Genomic DNA, 19,212 nt, shown 5'->3' with positions numbered 1-19,212 from the left:
TGCTTGCACAACCATGCTTCACTGTCTTCACAGTGTACTGTGGCTTGAATTCAGTGTTTGGGGGTCGTCTGACAAACTGTCTCCGGCCACTAGACCAAAAAGAACAATCTTACTTTCATCAGTCCACAAAATGTTGTGCCATTTCTCTTTAGGCCGGTCAATGTGCTCTTTGGCAAATTGTAACCTCTTCAGCACATGTCTTTTTTTCAACAGTGGGACTTTGCGGGGGCTTCTTGCAGACAGCTTGGCTTCACATAGGCGTCTTCTAATTGTAACAGTACTCACAGGTAACTTTAGACCTTCTTTGATCTTCCTGGATCTGATTGTTGGCTGAGTCCTTGCCATTTTGGCTATTCTATCCATTTGAATGGTAGTTTTTCGCTTTCTTCCACGTCTTTCAGGTTTTGGTTGCCATTTTAAAGCATTTGAGATCATTTTAGCTGAGCAGCCTATCATTTTCTGCACTTCTTTATATGTTTTCCCCTCTCCAGTCAACTTTTTAATCAAGGTACGCTGTTTTTCTGAACAATGTCTGGAACGACCCATTTTCCTCAGAATTTCAGAGTAATGCACTGTAACCAGCATGTACAACATTTGCTGCCTTCCTTCCTTAAATAAGGGCAATAATTGCCACCTGTGTTTCAAAGAATGAATGACCTCACTAATAGAACTCCACACTGCTATTATTTTGAACATGCCCCTGTCAATTAGTGATTCAATTACACAGAATCAGCAGCATGCATGTCATGACTGTTGGGTCTGTTGGATTTCTGTTACTCTACTACACCTGCTAGTAAATTATTTGCCATGTAGAAATATAATTTCTACCAAAAACAGTGATTGATCAGGTTAGTGATGTCTGACTGCTATTATTTTGAACACAACTGTATGTATGGATGCATGTGAGATAGGGATCTTAGACTGAAAGCTTGAGGGCAGGGGTTGATGTGAGTGAATAATATATGTAAAGTGCTGCATTCATAATCGGTGCAAAGTACCCGTAATAAATAAACAATATCAGGAAAAAATTGATTTGCAGGCCTTTTCCTCATCAAGCAATGGCATAGAAGGAGTTTCCAGGTTTGTGTTTAATCAAAGCCACTTCAACATTACACGCAATATGACTACTACTGCCAAGACCTGGAAAAATTAAAACCTTCACGGAAAAAATTTACTAGGACACCAAGAACTTTCTGGAGTGGACCGAAAGCTTAGTGAAAACCTAACCCATTTTAACCATTTGCCCTCCAGAGGATTTACCCCCCCTTCCTGACCAAGCCATTTTTTGCGATACAGCGCCTTGTTACTTTAACTGACAATTGCAAAGTCATGCAATGCTGCACCCAAATTAAATTTATGTCCTTTTTTTTGCCCCACAAATAGAACTTTCTTTTGGTGGTATTTGATCACCTCTGCGGTTTTTAATTTTTATTAGAAACAAAAAAAGACCGACAATTTTGAGAAAAAAACAAAACAATATTTTTTACTTTTTGCTATAACAACATATCCAGTAAAAAAAAAGTAAAAAAAAAATCAAATTTCGTTATAAATTTTAGGCCAAAATGTACGTCTTTACTAAAAAAAAAAAAAAATCCCAATACGTGAAACTTTATTGGTTTACGTGAAAGTTATAGCATCTACAAATGGCGGTATATATACTGCAAGGTTTTTTTCTCTTTATACCAGTAATGGCAGCAATCAGCAACTTATAGCGGGACTGAGGTAGGAATTCTGAGACTGGGAGGGGAGGGGAACTGACTAACTGCCACTGACATCCCCAGGGACACTAATACATTGATCAGTGCTAATAAAAAGCACTGATACTGTATTAATGACACTGGGCAGGAAGGGGTTAACATCTGGGGCGATAAAAGGGTTAACTGTATGCTGTTTTACTAACTGCGCTGTGTGTAAGCATGCTGCTGGTCACTGCTCTGTTATGCAGAGCAATACGAAGCAGCATGCTGGCGCTGACAGGTTTACATACAGACCTCTCCTCTGTCAGTTTCCTCGGCAATCGGTGGGTGCTGTTGATCGACAGCTGTAGCCGCCAATGGCGGCGCATGCACCCCGTACGCGAAAATGCATAATCACACATTTTATATATATATATATATATATATATATACATACACAAAATGATTTTGCGCAGCCCTGTCACCCTGTAGCAGTAGTTCTGATATACGGCGGTAGGGAAGCGGTTAACAATATTACAGGTATCCTCCTGCGCTCAATACAGGCAAGGTCCCTATCTCAACAGCTGCTGTCACTCTACCTTAACCATTAAGTAACCAAATATATACAAAAAATAGTGAAGCGCTTGATAAATGAACATATATAAATATATATATTAAAGTGCCATCAGTGAATATAGGTGCTAGGTGTTAATAATTCCTTGTAAACCGCTGGAACATTAAACCCAATAATATATTTAAAATAATAATAAAAAACCAAACTGAATTCATAATATATATAAAACGGTGATAATAACTAAATGAATAAACCAAATGAATAATCACACCAGTGACAAATAATCTTAAATCTCCAAGAGGTTCCTTATTCTCCTTCACTATTTAAATTGAAAGTGCTCATCAATAATTAAAGTGAACATGTGTATACAAAAAAGCTTAATTTAAGTGCATATACAGAACATATATATATGTATAAATCATATATCATATATATATATAAATAGAGTCCATGCAAGTGTAGCTTGTGATAGAACAGTGGTCTTCACTTCTAGTGCTCAAACACAAAATCCTCAAATGGCAGCAGTGCCTGCTCACCTCCCCGCACTGACCCTCAAGGGGCCAAAAGGCTACTGATCTCCTCTATGGCCAAACTTTTTTCCTCCTCCTCTCGGTAGCTCAGCAGGTGATCACAGGGTCTCCACTTCTCCTCCACTCATATGTCATATAGGACACAAAACAGAGCTTCCCATAGTATAATATTGTTTAATGTAAGCCACTTCTATTACATATCGGTTGTACTCACATTTGATTTCCTGGTTACAAAAGCCTTCCACCTCATGCCATAGGTGTATCTCATGAACACAGGGGTAAACCAATATGGCCGCTCCGTTCGGACATGCGTCCCACGTGACCGAAAGTGACGTAGTTCCAAACCGGATATGGCGTACCGACGCGTTGCGTCACGTGCGTCGTGACTTCATCAGGGTTAACGCCCACCAGTGACTGAATGCCTTTAAATAGGATCCAGCCTAATCTCTCTTCCCAATTGAAGGACGGGCTCCCGGCGGCCATTTTCCCGAAGCCCGCTATCTTCACTAAACAACACGGAGGAACATTAACATAATGTCCCCCTATGGGGAAACCCTCGATCTATGCCACTATTTTAATCCGTGGTATATACAAATCTCTTTAATATATTAAAAACCACTTAATACACATATGTAATTTTATTAAATAGACAACAATTAAGAAATAATATGTATAAACACTAAAAACGTAATATACAAAATATATATGTATATCCAAATACATATATTTCAACATCTTATTAGATTGCCCTTCTACATATAGAGCCATCTTAGGTTTTTAAATACCCTATATTCCAATTATATATCCCTCAAAAAAAATTATTAAACCTCAATATTAAAAACATTTATTTATTTTAACCCCTACCGGAAAACATCTCTACTGTATATAAGAAATCTCATATACAAAAAAAGGGGTCATGCAGATACACCTATAGCTTGAGTTTACAATATTCCTCATATCAATATATATATACCTTAAATTCATCCTTTTTATTATATCTCATATGTTAAAGGACCATTAAACTAAACAACATATTAATACACTAATAATTAAAAATAAACTCATAATGAATAAATATTTAACTAAACTATTTACTATTCCCGTCCATTTCTAACAATAGACCATTAATAAATTGCCAATATGTCAATAAATAAATATCCATTCATATCCGACTACCACCACTAGGGGCTTCCTAAAAAAATGTGAAAAATCTTAAAAATTTAAAAGTCACTAATAAAACAATTTAAATCAAATTCCACATTGAGTCCAAAAGGTGCCTGTGTATGCATAGTGAAAATCCATCGGGATTCCGCCTGGCTCAAAGATTTAATCCTATTACTTCCTCTCCAGTGCTTGGTATATTTTTGTATCCCCCAGAACCTCAAACCTGAAGGATCCTTATTATGTTTTTTTAAAAAATGTTTGGATACACTGTGTTTCGGGAAACCATTTTTTATGTTCTGAACATGTTCTCTAATGCGTTTCCAGAGTGGTCTTTTTGTTCTGCCTATATATTGATAGCCACAGCCACATTCCAAACCGTAAACCACACCTTCTGTACGGCAAGTAATAAAATCTTTGATTTTAAACTCCATACCATCAACATTACATTTAAAGGTTTTACGTTTCGTATTTTTTCCTCTCGTTTCCCTGCACCCATAACACTGTCTGCACGGGAAAAAACCTATTTGATCCAAAAAAGTGGATTTTTTCTTCCTATCAGGTGGATCTAGCACACTCTTTACTAACCTCATCCTTAATGTGGGAGCTCTTCTATAAATAAATTTTGGGCAATCATCTAATATTGGGTTCAACACAGGATCAGATTTCAAAATTGACCAGTGCCTCCTGAATATTTGTTCTATTTTTTTGTAATGGACATTAAAGTCCAGCACAATGGCCATCTGACTTTCAAAATTCTCATCCTTCTTCTTGTCCAATAGTAACGAATTCCTCTCCAGTTTCCCGACTTCATGAATCTTTCTTTCAATTTCTTGTTTTGGGTACCCTTTGTTTATAAATTTTTTCCCCATCACTTCCGCCTGTTTTGTGTATTCTTCTTGACTTGAGCAGTTCCTTTTTAGCCTAACCAGTTGCCCCTTTGGAATATTATACAACCATGGGGGAAAGTGGCAACTGTCTACTGGTATAAAGCCGTTCCTATCTACTTCCTTAAAGAACGTTTTGGTAATAATATTTCCTCTTTCTATTCTAATATTAAGGTCTAGAAAGTTGACTTGACAATTATCATATGTCCATGAGAAATTTATATTTCTATTATTGTTATTCATTCCATTCAGAAAACCTAGTAGTGACTCACTGTTTCCTTTCCATATAATGATCACGTCATCTATATATCTGGAATATAACATAAGTTCCTCAGGGGTACCTGGATAGGATACCCATAATATATACAATTCCCAAGATACACAAAAATATGAGGGAACCTCCGGGTAGACCCATTGTAAATGGAATACAATCCATCCTAGCGAGATTAGGTCAATATGTGGATTTCTACCTACAACCCGCAGTTCGAAGGACCAAAGCCTATTTACGTGACACCAAGCACCTAATTCAACTACTGGATAAATTAGAGATAAACTCGGAAGTTATTCTAGCAAGTGCGGATGTAACTTCTTTATATACTATTATAGATCACGATGGAGCAGTGGAGGCAGCAGCTTGGGGCCTGAGACAATTTACTAATATTGGATGGCCACAAAGAAAATATATATTAAAATGTTTAGAATTTGGCCTCCAACAGAATTATTTCTGGCATAATGAGACTTTCTTTCAGCAAATAAAAGGAGTCGCAATGGGGGCTAAGTATGCCCCCAGTGTAGCCAACTTGTATATGGCCCACTGGGAGGAAGAGGCGATCTATAATCAAACCCCTGAGGAACTTATGTTATATTCCAGATATATAGATGACGTGATCATTATATGGAAAGGAAACAGTGAGTCACTACTAGGTTTTCTGAATGGAATGAATAACAATAATAGAAATATAAATTTCTCATGGACATATGATAATTGTCAAGTCAACTTTCTAGACCTTAATATTAGAATAGAAAGAGGAAATATTATTACCAAAACGTTCTTTAAGGAAGTAGATAGGAACGGCTTTATACCAGTAGACAGTTGCCACTTTCCCCCATGGTTGTATAATATTCCAAAGGGGCAACTGGTTAGGCTAAAAAGGAACTGCTCAAGTCAAGAAGAATACACAAAACAGGCGGAAGTGATGGGGAAAAAATTTATAAACAAAGGGTACCCAAAACAAGAAATTGAAAGAAAGATTCATGAAGTCGGGAAACTGGAGAGGAATTCGTTACTATTGGACAAGAAGAAGGATGAGAATTTTGAAAGTCAGATGGCCATTGTGCTGGACTTTAATGTCCATTACAAAAAAATAGAACAAATATTCAGGAGGCACTGGTCAATTTTGAAATCTGATCCTGTGTTGAACCCAATATTAGATGATTGCCCAAAATTTATTTATAGAAGAGCTCCCACATTAAGGATGAGGTTAGTAAAGAGTGTGCTAGATCCACCTGATAGGAAGAAAAAATCCACTTTTTTGGATCAAATAGGTTTTTTCCCGTGCAGACAGTGTTATGGGTGCAGGGAAACGAGAGGAAAAAATACGAAACGTAAAACCTTTAAATGTAATGTTGATGGTATGGAGTTTAAAATCAAAGATTTTATTACTTGCCGTACAGAAGGTGTGGTTTACGGTTTGGAATGTGGCTGTGGCTATCAATATATAGGCAGAACAAAAAGACCACTCTGGAAACGCATTAGAGAACATGTTCAGAACATAAAAAATGGTTTCCCGAAACACAGTGTATCCAAACATTTTTTAAAAAAACATAATAAGGATCCTTCAGGTTTGAGGTTCTGGGGGATACAAAAATATACCAAGCACTGGAGAGGAAGTAATAGGATTAAATCTTTGAGCCAGGCGGAATCCCGATGGATTTTCACTATGCATACACAGGCACCTTTTGGACTCAATGTGGAATTTGATTTAAATTGTTTTATTAGTGACTTTTAAATTTTTAAGATTTTTCACATTTTTTTAGGAAGCCCCTAGTGGTGGTAGTCGGATATGAATGGATATTTATTTATTGACATATTGGCAATTTATTAATGGTCTATTGTTAGAAATGGACGGGAATAGTAAATAGTTTAGTTAAATATTTATTCATTATGAGTTTATTTTTAATTATTAGTGTATTAATATGTTGTTTAGTTTAATGGTCCTTTAACATATGAGATATAATAAAAAGGATGAATTTAAGGTATATATATATTGATATGAGGAATATTGTAAACTCAAGCTATAGGTGTATCTGCATGACCCCTTTTTTTGTATATGAGATTTCTTATATACAGTAGAGATGTTTTCCGGTAGGGGTTAAAATAAATAAATGTTTTTAATATTGAGGTTTAATAATTTTTTTTGAGGGATATATAATTGGAATATAGGGTATTTAAAAACCTAAGATGGCTCTATATGTAGAAGGGCAATCTAATAAGATGTTGAAATATATGTATTTGGATATACATATATATTTTGTATATTACGTTTTTAGTGTTTATACATATTATTTCTTAATTGTTGTCTATTTAATAAAATTACATATGTGTATTAAGTGGTTTTTAATATATTAAAGAGATTTGTATATACCGCGGATTAAAATAGTGGCATAGATCGAGGGTTTCCCCATAGGGGGACATTATGTTAATGTTCCTCCGTGTTGTTTAGTGAAGATAGCGGGCTTCGGGAAAATGGCCGCCGGGAGCCCGTCCTTCAATTGGGAAGAGAGATTAGGCTGGATCCTATTTAAAGGCATTCAGTCACTGGTGGGCGTTAACCCTGATGAAGTCACGACGCACGTGACGCAACGCGTCGGTACGCCATATCCGGTTTGGAACTACGTCACTTTCGGTCACGTGGGACGCATGTCCGAACGGAGCGGCCATATTGGTTTACCCCTGTGTTCATGAGATACACCTATGGCATGAGGTGGAAGGCTTTTGTAACCAGGAAATCAAATGTGAGTACAACCGATATGTAATAGAAGTGGCTTACATTAAACAATATTATACTATGGGAAGCTCTGTTTTGTGTCCTATATGACATATGAGTGGAGGAGAAGTGGAGACCCTGTGATCACCTGCTGAGCTACCGAGAGGAGGAGGAAAAAAGTTTGGCCATAGAGGAGATCAGTAGCCTTTTGGCCCCTTGAGGGTCAGTGCGGGGAGGTGAGCAGGCACTGCTGCCATTTGAGGATTTTGTGTTTGAGCACTAGAAGTGAAGACCACTGTTCTATCACAAGCTACACTTGCATGGACTCTATTTATATATATATATGATATATGATTTATACATATATATATGTTCTGTATATGCACTTAAATTAAGCTTTTTTGTATACACATGTTCACTTTAATTATTGATGAGCACTTTCAATCTAAATAGTGAAGGAGAATAAGGAACCTCTTGGAGATTTAAGATTATTTGTCACTGGTGTGATTATTCATTTGGTTTATTCATTTAGTTATTATCACCGTTTTATATATATTATGAATTCAGTTTGGTTTTTTATTATTATTTTAAATATATTATTGGGTTTAATGTTCCAGCGGTTTACAAGGAATTATTAACACCTAGCACCTATATTCACTGATGGCACTTTAATATATATATTTATATATGTTCATTTATCAAGCGCTTCACTATTTTTTGTATATATAGGGAAGCGGTTAAACTAACTGCCAACCATTGCTATTTCACCCGCACGCCCCCCCCCCCCAAAAAAAATTTTTTTTTACAAAACTTTAACATATCTACTAGTAGGCAATTTTCTGAAATCCCACCCAGAGCAGCAGGCAGGTGGTCAAGTATGATGGCAGGCCGAGCTGTGCTAGCCAGTGGCATCTGCCGAATTACAGATCCTGGCCTTTGTAGCATGTTACTCCCACTGCTGCTTCTCTAAAGTCAGCTGAGGTGTAATAAAAAAAAAAAAAAGAAAGAAGATTGGTGGCCATTGCTGATCTACTTCAGAAATTTCAAGCTCTCTAGCTATGTTTGGCTTCAATGTTTTCAAAATACAGATCTGAACAAGCACACAAAATATGAAACGCAGAGAAAAGACAGCATATCTTGTCTCTAGGCTTGCTCTGAGTCTTCAACTTAAAGTATTGAAGCTATACCAACCCGAATGACAGGTAGGCATACAGCACTTTCAGAAAGATGGATCAGGAATGTCAGCCTCCTATGACATGTTTCCTTTAAAGAATATTCTACCCCAACGTTTCATATTCATGATATGTGCCTGCTGTACCATGTACTGGTATGAAAAAGTATCCTGTTCTCTTGGCATGGTTTCCTTTGTGTGAAATACCTGGTGATCCTGCCATTTCCTCTGCTTTCCTATTTGAAATTGGCCACACTAGGCAGGAGAGCTCAGCGTGGTCAGATTGTTGGCTGTGCTGGGAAAACTGCCTGCCTGTCCTTCAATGCACCAGACTTGGGTTGACATGCCCCCCTGCACTGCCATTCACTGGGAATATCAGTGTACTGCTGTTTCTCCACTGCCAGCTCTCTAAGCTCCATGTGCAGCTGAGAACAGAAATTATGTGATCACTTATTAAAAAAAGAAAGTCTTTATAATGTGTTTTAGTATGTACACATAAATGTTTTGCCTTTCTTTTTAATTTTAAACTGCATGGTCTGTTTTACAAGGTGAGGGTTCACATATAATTTAAGCCTACTATAGCAAAAACTATCTCCCAGCAAACAGATTTAAACCTGTAGTGGAAAATACTGAATACAACAGGACATTAGAGCAGAAGTTAATCAATTTACCTGCTTCCCAAAACAATTAAATTCAAAGCATGTGGTGAATATTTGTCACAACCAAACTGTGAAGCCATCAAATGGCTGGTGTCATAACTCATCACATGTGCACAGCAATGGCAAATGAAAATCAAGCAGAGACTAAGATGGCAGCTTACTTGGCTGTAAAGGATAGAAGGATTTAGTTAAGCTTCAGCCCTGGTTCACAATAATGCGGTGCGGCACACCGCATGTGATTCGCACAGGAACCACGCCCCATTCCTGTGCAAATCACATGCGGTGTCTGTGCGGTGTGTTTTGAGCCATACATTTTGTATGGCTCAAATCACATCACATCCACACCAAAAAGGTGCAGGAAAAAAAAAGGGTCCTGCACCTGTTTTCACACCCGTGCGATGTGAATTCTGGTAATCGCACTGCATTTTGCGATCGGCTTCAGGGTGTCATTAATGTAACATTGACACCTGCACCAGATCGCATGGACACCTTGTGATTACAATGTGGTGCGGGAAACGCACAGGATTCACTGCGGTGTGAACCCAGTCTTAAAGTGGTTGTAAACCTCAGACATGAAATATGAACAAAGAATATCGCTCTATAGTGTGTTCTTGTCTCAATCCAGAGCAATAAGTGTCATTTCTCTCTGCTGCTTTGTTCCTCTGCTATCTGTAGGAGTCACTTTTGACAAGTTTTCCTGATGCCAAGAGAAAAAATGGTGACGGGGAGGGAGCTCCAGCAGATTGACAGCTTCGGCTCTGTTCCTGTGTGAAGTGCAGTTTCATCTCTCTGCCCCCTTTTCTTTCTAAGCTCACATACAAGCTTCATAGATCCAACAGTTTCAATGGATGTAGAGAAGAGAAGACTGTAGACAGACAGGTACTGTACAACATAGGAGGATTGGTTTCATCTCTGTGTATCACCTGAGGCCAGTCACTTCACTGGGTACATGTAAGGGTTTACAACCCCTTTAAAAGATGGTCTGTCTTAAACAGAACTACTGAATGAGACCAACTTTGTTTTAAAAGCAAAAAAGCTCATATGGTAAGAGAAAAATAGAAAAGCATTTAATCACACCAAGCACACACACACAAAATTGCTATCCTTACAACCATAGTTTAAAAACAGATTTCTCTTGATCAAAGTCCTTTACTGATCATTTAGTCTCTGGCGTATGTTACGGGATTTTACATTTTCCAGCTTCCTTTTTTTGAAAACCGAAACCCCAGCTACTGTGTCCCCAAGAGAGGTGATGGTCTTCTCCTTGAAATTCACTTTTGGCTCCTGTGGGAGGTCAGGTATTGAAGCTTGTGGGTCATCATATTCAATATTTGGAAGCTCTAAATCCACATTCTCACTGTGGGAAAAATGTATAAATTAAAATGAGGTGAATTTTTATCTAACCACATTCATCAAATGAGCTTTCTGTTTTTGGCTATATTGTGCAGGAATCCACATACCAATTATACAGACTTTCATAATATTATGGTTAGGAAAACTTTATTTAACCCCTTCCTGCTGCCCTTTAGGAGGTTATCAATGCTGGGAGGCGGAGGCAGACATGCTAATCATGTGACCACTGCAATTGGCAGTCAAAGCTGTCACATGATCAGAAAGCTCCTGATCGCAAGTATGTATTGGGAACTTTCCAGTACCCCCCTGGTTACTGCGTGCGCAGTACAGTAAAGTGTTTACATAGGGATGCATATATGCGGCCACTCGGCATTAAAGCCGACCTGGCGAGAGGCCGCATATATGCATACTGCTGGCAGGAAGTGGTTAAAAACCTATCTTTGGTGTAAAATAGAGAAGAAGCACTGCACAGTAATCCAGTTGTCAGCACAGCTATCATGGATAAGCTAAAATGTATCTAAACCCAAAAGCAAACCTTTAATATATTGCACCTTGCCAATCCTTAAATACATTGGATGCATTAGTTCTCATTTTAGACTTGTTCCCTTTATTTCTACCTCGTGTTATTAAGTCAGTTACGGTTTACCCTCTTCTAACAAACCAAGCTGTCCAGCAAAAGTGGCAGTTAGAGGGTTGAGACAAACCATTTAACACTGACAGGGGTGCTTATAATGATCAGCTTTTATTTATACAAAACCTTTATCTCAAAAGGTAAAAAAATAGGTTGTTGTAAATGCTTATAAAGTGTTAGCTGGAGTTCAGATTTAATTTGTTAGTCATTCCATCTAAATCTGTTAGTCTAACACTACCCTCCACCCAGACTGACAATGTTGCTATCCAGGGGTATCTGTTTTACGACTTCATCCAGAATGCAGATACCCCAAGACAGGAAGTGGGTTACTGGCTGGATCACCAGGTGACAAAGGAAAAATCCTTAAAAAGTAACATATGCAGCCACCCAGATGAATTTTGTTTTTGTTTTTAGATACAGTTGAAAAAAAAAGCATTATAAAAACATTGCACTTATTTTTCTGCCATCACGTTGAAAAAGGGTTGTGTAAATATATACAAAAAAGCATCAGTTCCTGATTTAAAGAAAAAAAAACGAAAAAAAAAACAAAAAAAAACCACAATTTGTTTTCAAACCCACTGCAATTACGATAAAACAAAATGAGCCTTTCAAGCGAACTTTCATCACCTATTAAACAGCTTGTTGGTATTATATTAACTCTCTCTACCAGAGCAGTTTGTGGTTTTTTTTGCACACATTTAAAAAAAATCATTTTATGCCTTCAGATTATTTAAAACCCCCAAATCATTATATATTTTCTTAAAGCAAACTCCCTGGAAAACGATTATTTTAAACACAACATTTTTGGTAAAATATAAAAGAGTGCTGAGTAAATAAATACTCAATATATGTCAAGCCTTAAAAATGTCAACAAATTCTGTACACTAAATTTTCCATAGGCAACACTTTAAAAGCTCCTACAGGTCATAAGTTTAGAGTAGAGGTATTGAATTAAAATTCATGGAAGTCCAGTCAGTAAAATTTTCTTCCAGCAGGGGTCTAAATTGCAGTGACTCAAATCCTTCACATCATCAACTATGATTTACCATTCCTTTACATCACAGTCATCCCTATATTCTCTTATATCACTGTTCTGTCAGTGTCCACATTCTCCCTGGTACACAACAGTTCCCTCCCCTTCACAGCGGTATCCTCAGCCCCCCTTCACAGGCTTACCTTACAGAGCACAATGCAGGAGGCGCAGTAGGTCTGGATGGTAGGCGGGGCTGCCCAACTTATCATTTTAACAAGCTGGCAATTGTTTGCTAGGACTGTCCTATGTCCTAGTAACCAATCACCTGCCTGTTAATGTGAATAGTTAACTTGGAAAGCTCCTGGATTGTCTTGCCTCCTGCTCTCTGCCCTGCTGTTAGTATGACAGTTGCCGGGAAAGAGGAGACAGCAGAAGGATCGTCAGGATGCAGAGGAAGAGAGAAAGAGACCAGGCTCCTAGGTGGCGGATGGGACAGTCACTTGGACCAGATCCAGACTTAAGTCCGCCATTTAGTGATGCCTGGTTTACAGTTAACCAAGAGTAATGCTGCTAGATTTCTTGCTCTTACTCAAGCATGCACAGCTTTATGTGTAATGCAATTGACACATGTATTTACATTTGTATGTGCATATATGTGGGAGGCATCCAATGAGAAATTTTGGATTTAGTCAATAGACTGTTGCCAGGATATGTGGAAGTGACCAGGTGGCTGTACAGTTGCCTGATCACTTCCACCTGACAGTTGGCTTGTCAGATATAAAGACATTACTACAGCAGCTGGGAGTGTGTGTGTGTAACCCCCTCTGCTGTTGGTGTATGACATACATTGGTGGCAGCAAAAGTTAGTTATGTCAAGGTTACACACTATTGCTACTTACTATGGGTCTTCCTCCAGTTTAACTTCCTCCCATGCCCCATATGGATTTGCCTTTTTTGGCCTTCGGCTGGGAAGTTTCTGAGAGGAATCATCTTCTTCAGTGTCCTGCTTGACTTCATGGTCTTCTTCTTTACTATCCGATTCAGGCGTCTCATCTTTTTTCTCTTCCTTTTTACTCTATATAAAGCAAATTTTAATAACTAATACTGTGCAAGCCACATAATTATATTTGTGATTATGCATTTATCAAGGAACATAATGGGTGTGTTTATTAATCTCCTTTTTTGAATTATAAAACAAGTCCACAAAGACATTTGTATTTAGGCATTCTGTAATTGAATAGGTTTGCTTTACGTCTAAGTCTAATTTACCACAGAAATTGTGAAAACAGGTCTTCTGGAACAATTATGCTGCAAGCAAATCCTGTGGTGTAGATGATTTCACTCAGGGACACATCATTAAGTAACATGTTTACAGTACTCTTTCACCTACTACCAAAATTGTAAAAAGTCTGATAAGTTTGTGACTCAACCAAACTTTTTAAAGCTGAACTCTAGGTATGACCCTAATTGAATACTTACATTGGTCAAGCTTAGACCAAAGTAAGTATGCATATCTTATACCTGAGGAAACACTGTGAAAGCGGACAATCACTTTACAGGATTCCCTGCATGCTCTTCAATGTAAAAAAAGGCATTCTTTGATTGGATGAGGTAGAGATCGTGAGTTCCCTGCTCCTCATCTCCAAAAAAATACATGGTGCTCTGTAGAGTGGCTGCTTGACACCAGACCTGTAAAATTGTGGCGATTTCTGTAGGAGTGTCGACTACTACAGTGACTGTCATCTTTCCCAGTGGTTCCCCAGGTATAAGATATTCATACTTACATTGGCTCAAGTATGCAATTAAGATCATACCTGAGCTTAGATTTATTTCTCTTGGAGCCCACTGAAAATTGGGAAAAATTTTTGAACCATCATTCTTAAGTCAAATCCATATTAGGTACCAAAAACTTGTGTATTACAGAGCTGTGAAATGTGTAAAGTTGTGCAAAATAGTATGGTAAGCTCCTGGTTGCTCTGCCTAATGAGATAATGGTGAAAAATAAAAAAATTGAATGATTAGAATGTTATCTGTGGAAATCAGAAGGCAGCAGAGGCTTTCAACAACCCTTATGTGGTAACCTTCCTGGGAAAAAAAAATGCAAAGATGCACAAGTGGTGTGAGCCACCAATTTTAAAAATTACACCTGGGATGCTAAGATAGAAGTGTGGGACCTGGCAACACTGGCCGTCAAGATAAAAGGTGCTCAGACAACAGCAAAAGTGAATATATGGCAGAAACATCCAAAACCGCTTTGAAACAAAATTGAACAAGGGACACTTAGATGGAATGTTGTGGCCTGGTGACACTGGCAGTCAAGTTAGAGGTGCTCAGTTAACAGTTGAAGCATATATAAAAGGCAGAAGTAATAACAACAGAGTGCAGTGCTGAGAAATGAGTGCAAAAAACAAATAGTCCGTGGTTATTACTTGAATATAAATATCTAGTCCCAAGAAATAGATGATGAAGACCAGGAAGCAATGGAAAGAGTGCGCACTCACCGGACGCGCATGGAAAATGCGCATAAATGAATATCTCCTGGAATCCTAGAGTAGATGGAGAGAGTGAACTCCAATCTGTGGATCAATCAGCCTGGGAAAATATATCAGAGATCCGGAGGTCCCCTTAAAGGTGGTATGATTATCAGCCAGACTCCAAAAGCTCCGTCCCTCTGGTGGTGATAGGTAAGCACTACAGGGATCCTGCAAATGGATTTAGCTCCCAATGGGAACCAAAAAACAGGTGCCCATAGTGTAGTATTTTAAAATAGATTTATTGAATAAAACTCGAGTGACAAACAGGGTAGTAAGGCTGTGTACAGTACATGTATTAAAGCAGAGTACGCAGCAATGGTACTGACCCTAAATTAAAATGGCCGCGGGGCTGTCTCGTGGCTCCGGGCAGAAGATGACGTCATGCTCTGTCGGTTCCTCCTGTATTTACCCTGCGTTTCCTGGTATTATCACATTTACAAATAACGCACCTGTTACATGGGTGAAAACCCATTAGGTCGGCAAATAATTTTACATTTTTAGAGGGGTCAATAACATTAGGTGCCAAACTGTGTCTCATAGAAGACGTTCTCCTAAATATAATTTCTGGTTTGTCTGGCAGAATGTTACTCAAAATTGGATCAGTTTTAAGAATATCCCAATTCTTTTTTATTATTCTGCTAATAGATCTATGCTGTATTACATTTTTAGAGGGGTCAATAACATTAGGTGCCAAACTGTGTCTCATAGAAGACGTTCTCCTAAATATAATTTCTGGTTTGTCTGGCAGAATGTTACTCAAAATTGGATCAGTTTTAAGAATATCCCAATTCTTTTTTATTATTCTGCTAATAGATCTATGCTGTATTGAAAATGTTGTGACGAATGGGCAAACTTTTGCTTGTATAGGTCTAGTACTATTCTGTAGCATTGCATTCCTATCGATATTAGCTACATTGTTAAGAGTGTTTACCAGAATGTTAACGTCATATCCTTTTTCAAGGAATCGATTTTTCAAAATATTGGCCTGAGAATGGTATACCTCCAGATCTGTACAATTTCTCCTAATCCTCATGAATTGACTTTTAGGTATATTAGCCAACCAGTTAGGGTGGTGACAACTGTTGGTGGGGATATAGCTGTTTCGATCCGTGTTCTTGAAAAAAGATTTAGTTATCCTTCCGTCCATGTTCATGAGTGTTAAATCTAGAAAATTTATCTCTTGTTTACTGTAAGAGTAAGTGAGGTGGATATTTAATTTGTTGTTGTTCAAGGTCCCAAAAAAGTTAATTAAAGATTCCTCATTACCATTCCATACCAACACAATATCATCTATATATCTTTTATAAATAGTCAGTTCCGGCCATTCTCTAGCATATATCAAATCTTCCTCCCACCTTGACATAAACAGGTTAGCAAGACTGGGGGCAAACTTTGCCCCCATGGCCACTCCCTTAATCTGCAGATAGTGGGTCTTATTAAACCAGAAATAGTTTTTCACCATGGCAAAATCCAGTAACCGCAAAATGAAATCTTTCTGTACAGTGGGTGACTATATAGCAGAAGTCGAAAATATTTTGAAAGACCGGACTACATATGTCCCACTAGCAAAGGACCCTCTTACCAGCTATAAACGGTCTCTTAAGGACATCATCAATTATGGGTATGATAATCACATACTAAATAAGAAAGAGAAGGCTTTTTTGATTCCAGCTGCCCCTAAACTACCCATCTTATACATATTGCCTAAAATCCACAAAAACCCCATTAAACCACCAGGTCGCCCTATAATTAGTGGAATTGGGTCTTTGTGCTCAAAAATTGGAGAATATATCGATTTCTTTTTGCAGCCTTTGGTTATACAGACACCGTCTTACTTAAAGGACACCAAGCAAGTATTAAACCTTGTCAACAATGTTAATATCTCCCCAGACACATTTTTAGTTACAGCGGATGTAACTTCACTGTATACTAACATTAACCATTGTGATGGAATGGAGGCCGCTGATTTTTATTTGACACATTACAGCACTGTACCCACTGTACAGAAAGATTTCATTTTGCGGTTACTGGATTTTGCCATGGTGAAAAACTATTTCTGGTTTAATAAGACCCACTATCTGCAGATTAAGGGAGTGGCCATGGAGGCAAAGTTTGCCCCCAGTCTTGCTAACCTGTTTATGTCAAGGTGGGAGGAAGATTTGATATATGCTAGAGAATGGCCGGAACTGACTATTTATAAAAGATATATAGATGATATTGTGTTGGTATGGAATGGTAATGAGGAATCTTTAATTAACTTTTTTGGGACCTTGAACAACAACAAAATTAAATATCCACCTCACTTACTCTTACAGTAAACAAGAGATAAATTTTCTAGATTTAACACTCATGAACATGGACGGAAGGATTATAACTAAATCTTTCTTCAAGAACACGGATCGAAACAGCTATATCCCCACCAACAGTTGTCACCACCCTAACTGGTTGGCTAATATACCTAAAAGTCAATTCATGAGGATTAGGAGAAATTGTACAGATCTGGAGGTATACCATTCTCAGGCCAATATTTTGAAAAATCGATTCCTTGAAAAAGGATATGACGATAACATTCTGGTAAACACTCTTAACAATGTAGCTAATATCGATAGGAATGCAATGCTACAGAATAGTACTAGACCTATACAAGCAAAAGTTTGCCCATTCGTCACAACATTTTCAATACAGCATAGATCTATTAGCAGAATAATAAAAAAGAATTGGGATATTCTTAAAACTGATCCAATTTTGAGTAACATTCTGCCAGACAAACCAGAAATTGTATTTAGGAGAACGTCTTCTATGAGACACAGTTTGGCACCTAATGTTATTGACCCCCCTAAAAATGTAAAATTATTTGCCGACCTAATGGGTTTTCACCCATGTAACAGGTGCGTTATTTGTAAATGTGATAATACCAGGAAACGCAGGGTAAATACAGGAGGAACCGACAGAGCATGACGTCATCTTCTGCCCGGAGCCACGAGACAGCCCCGCGGCCATTTTAATTTAGGGTCAGTACCATTGCTGCGTACTCTGCTTTAATACACGTACTGTACACAGCCTTACTACCCTGTTTGTCACTCGAGTTTTATTCAATAAATCTATTTTAAAATACTACACTATGGGCACCTGTTTTTTGGTTCCCATTGGGAGCTAAATCCATTTGCAGGATCCCTGTAGTGCTTACCTATCACCACCAGAGGGACGGAGCTTTTGGAGTCTGGCTGATAATCATACCACCTTTAAGGGGACCTCCGGATCTCTGATATATCTTCCCAGGCTGATTGATCCACAGATTGGAGTTCACTCTCTCCATCTACTCTAGGATTCCAGGAGATATTCATTTATGCGCATTTTCCATGCACGTCCGGTGAGTGCGCACTCTTTCCATTGCTTCCTGGTCTTCATCATCTATTTCTTGGGACTATATATTTATATTCAAGTAATAACCACGGACTATTTGTTTTTTGCACTCATTTCTCAGCGCTGCACTCTGTTGTTATTATCCTGCTTTTTATGGGTACACTGTGATTACCTTTAGTGCTAGCTGCTTGGTCAGGAGCGCTCACTTTATACCATTCTTATCCATAAAAGGCAGAAGTGTTGAATTTTTTTTTGGGCCCCATTGAATCCATTATCGTCATATGAAATTGAAAAGTCCCATTTCTTCCCTAAACAGTTATCATCAAAAGGTGGTCTTACCCGGAAACTGATTTTAGGAGTTTTTGTTGCTAAAGGTGTGGATATGGCTTCCTCTGATGGGCTGGACTCATCTGATGATGTCTCAGTTTTTAACGCCACACTGTCAGCTTCTTCCTCTGCAGCTGTGTCTTGTTTGTCAGGGGAACTTTCTTGTTCTTCTTTAGATGAAAGACCACAATCAAAGTCCTCTGGTTTCTCCCACTTGGATTCTGCAAAAATAAAACCCCTGTTTATTACTGCTGCCAGGGTAATGGATAGGCTATGATTATTGGTAGAAACCCATACCTCCTGTTTCAGTATTGTAGTAGTATGTATGACCCTCTTCAGATACACCTTCTACCCACACAGATTTTTCTCCTTGCTGTTAAAAAAAA

The 19,212-nt window shown here is 38.1% G+C and overlaps 1 protein-coding gene across 2 annotated transcripts in view; it reads right to left on the bottom strand.

Annotated features, from left to right (window-relative positions):
* Window positions 1-10,690: 10,690 nt before the first annotated feature.
* Window positions 10,691-19,212, bottom strand: part of WBP4 (WW domain binding protein 4) — a 32,254-nt gene continuing 23,732 nt past the window's right edge. For both annotated transcript variants that reach the window (XM_089668804.1, XM_089668806.1), the window contains exons 8-11: window positions 19,124-19,199; window positions 18,839-19,047; window positions 13,502-13,677; window positions 10,691-11,002 (exon numbers count right to left, since the gene is read on the bottom strand). In XM_089668804.1, coding sequence (XP_089524930.1) covers window positions 10,795-11,002; window positions 13,502-13,677; window positions 18,839-19,047; window positions 19,124-19,199 — 669 coding nt within the window. In that variant the 3' untranslated portion in view covers window positions 10,691-10,794. The remainder of the gene's footprint in view (window positions 11,003-13,501; window positions 13,678-18,838; window positions 19,048-19,123; window positions 19,200-19,212) is intronic.

The sequence above is a fragment of the Staurois parvus genome, unplaced genomic scaffold, assembly GCF_062004578.1.
Source record: "Staurois parvus isolate SC_StPar_1 unplaced genomic scaffold, SC_StPar_1.0 ptg000064l, whole genome shotgun sequence".
NCBI classification, from domain to species: Eukaryota; Metazoa; Chordata; class Amphibia; order Anura; family Ranidae; genus Staurois; species Staurois parvus.
This window is presented reverse-complemented; position numbering and strand designations above follow the sequence as displayed.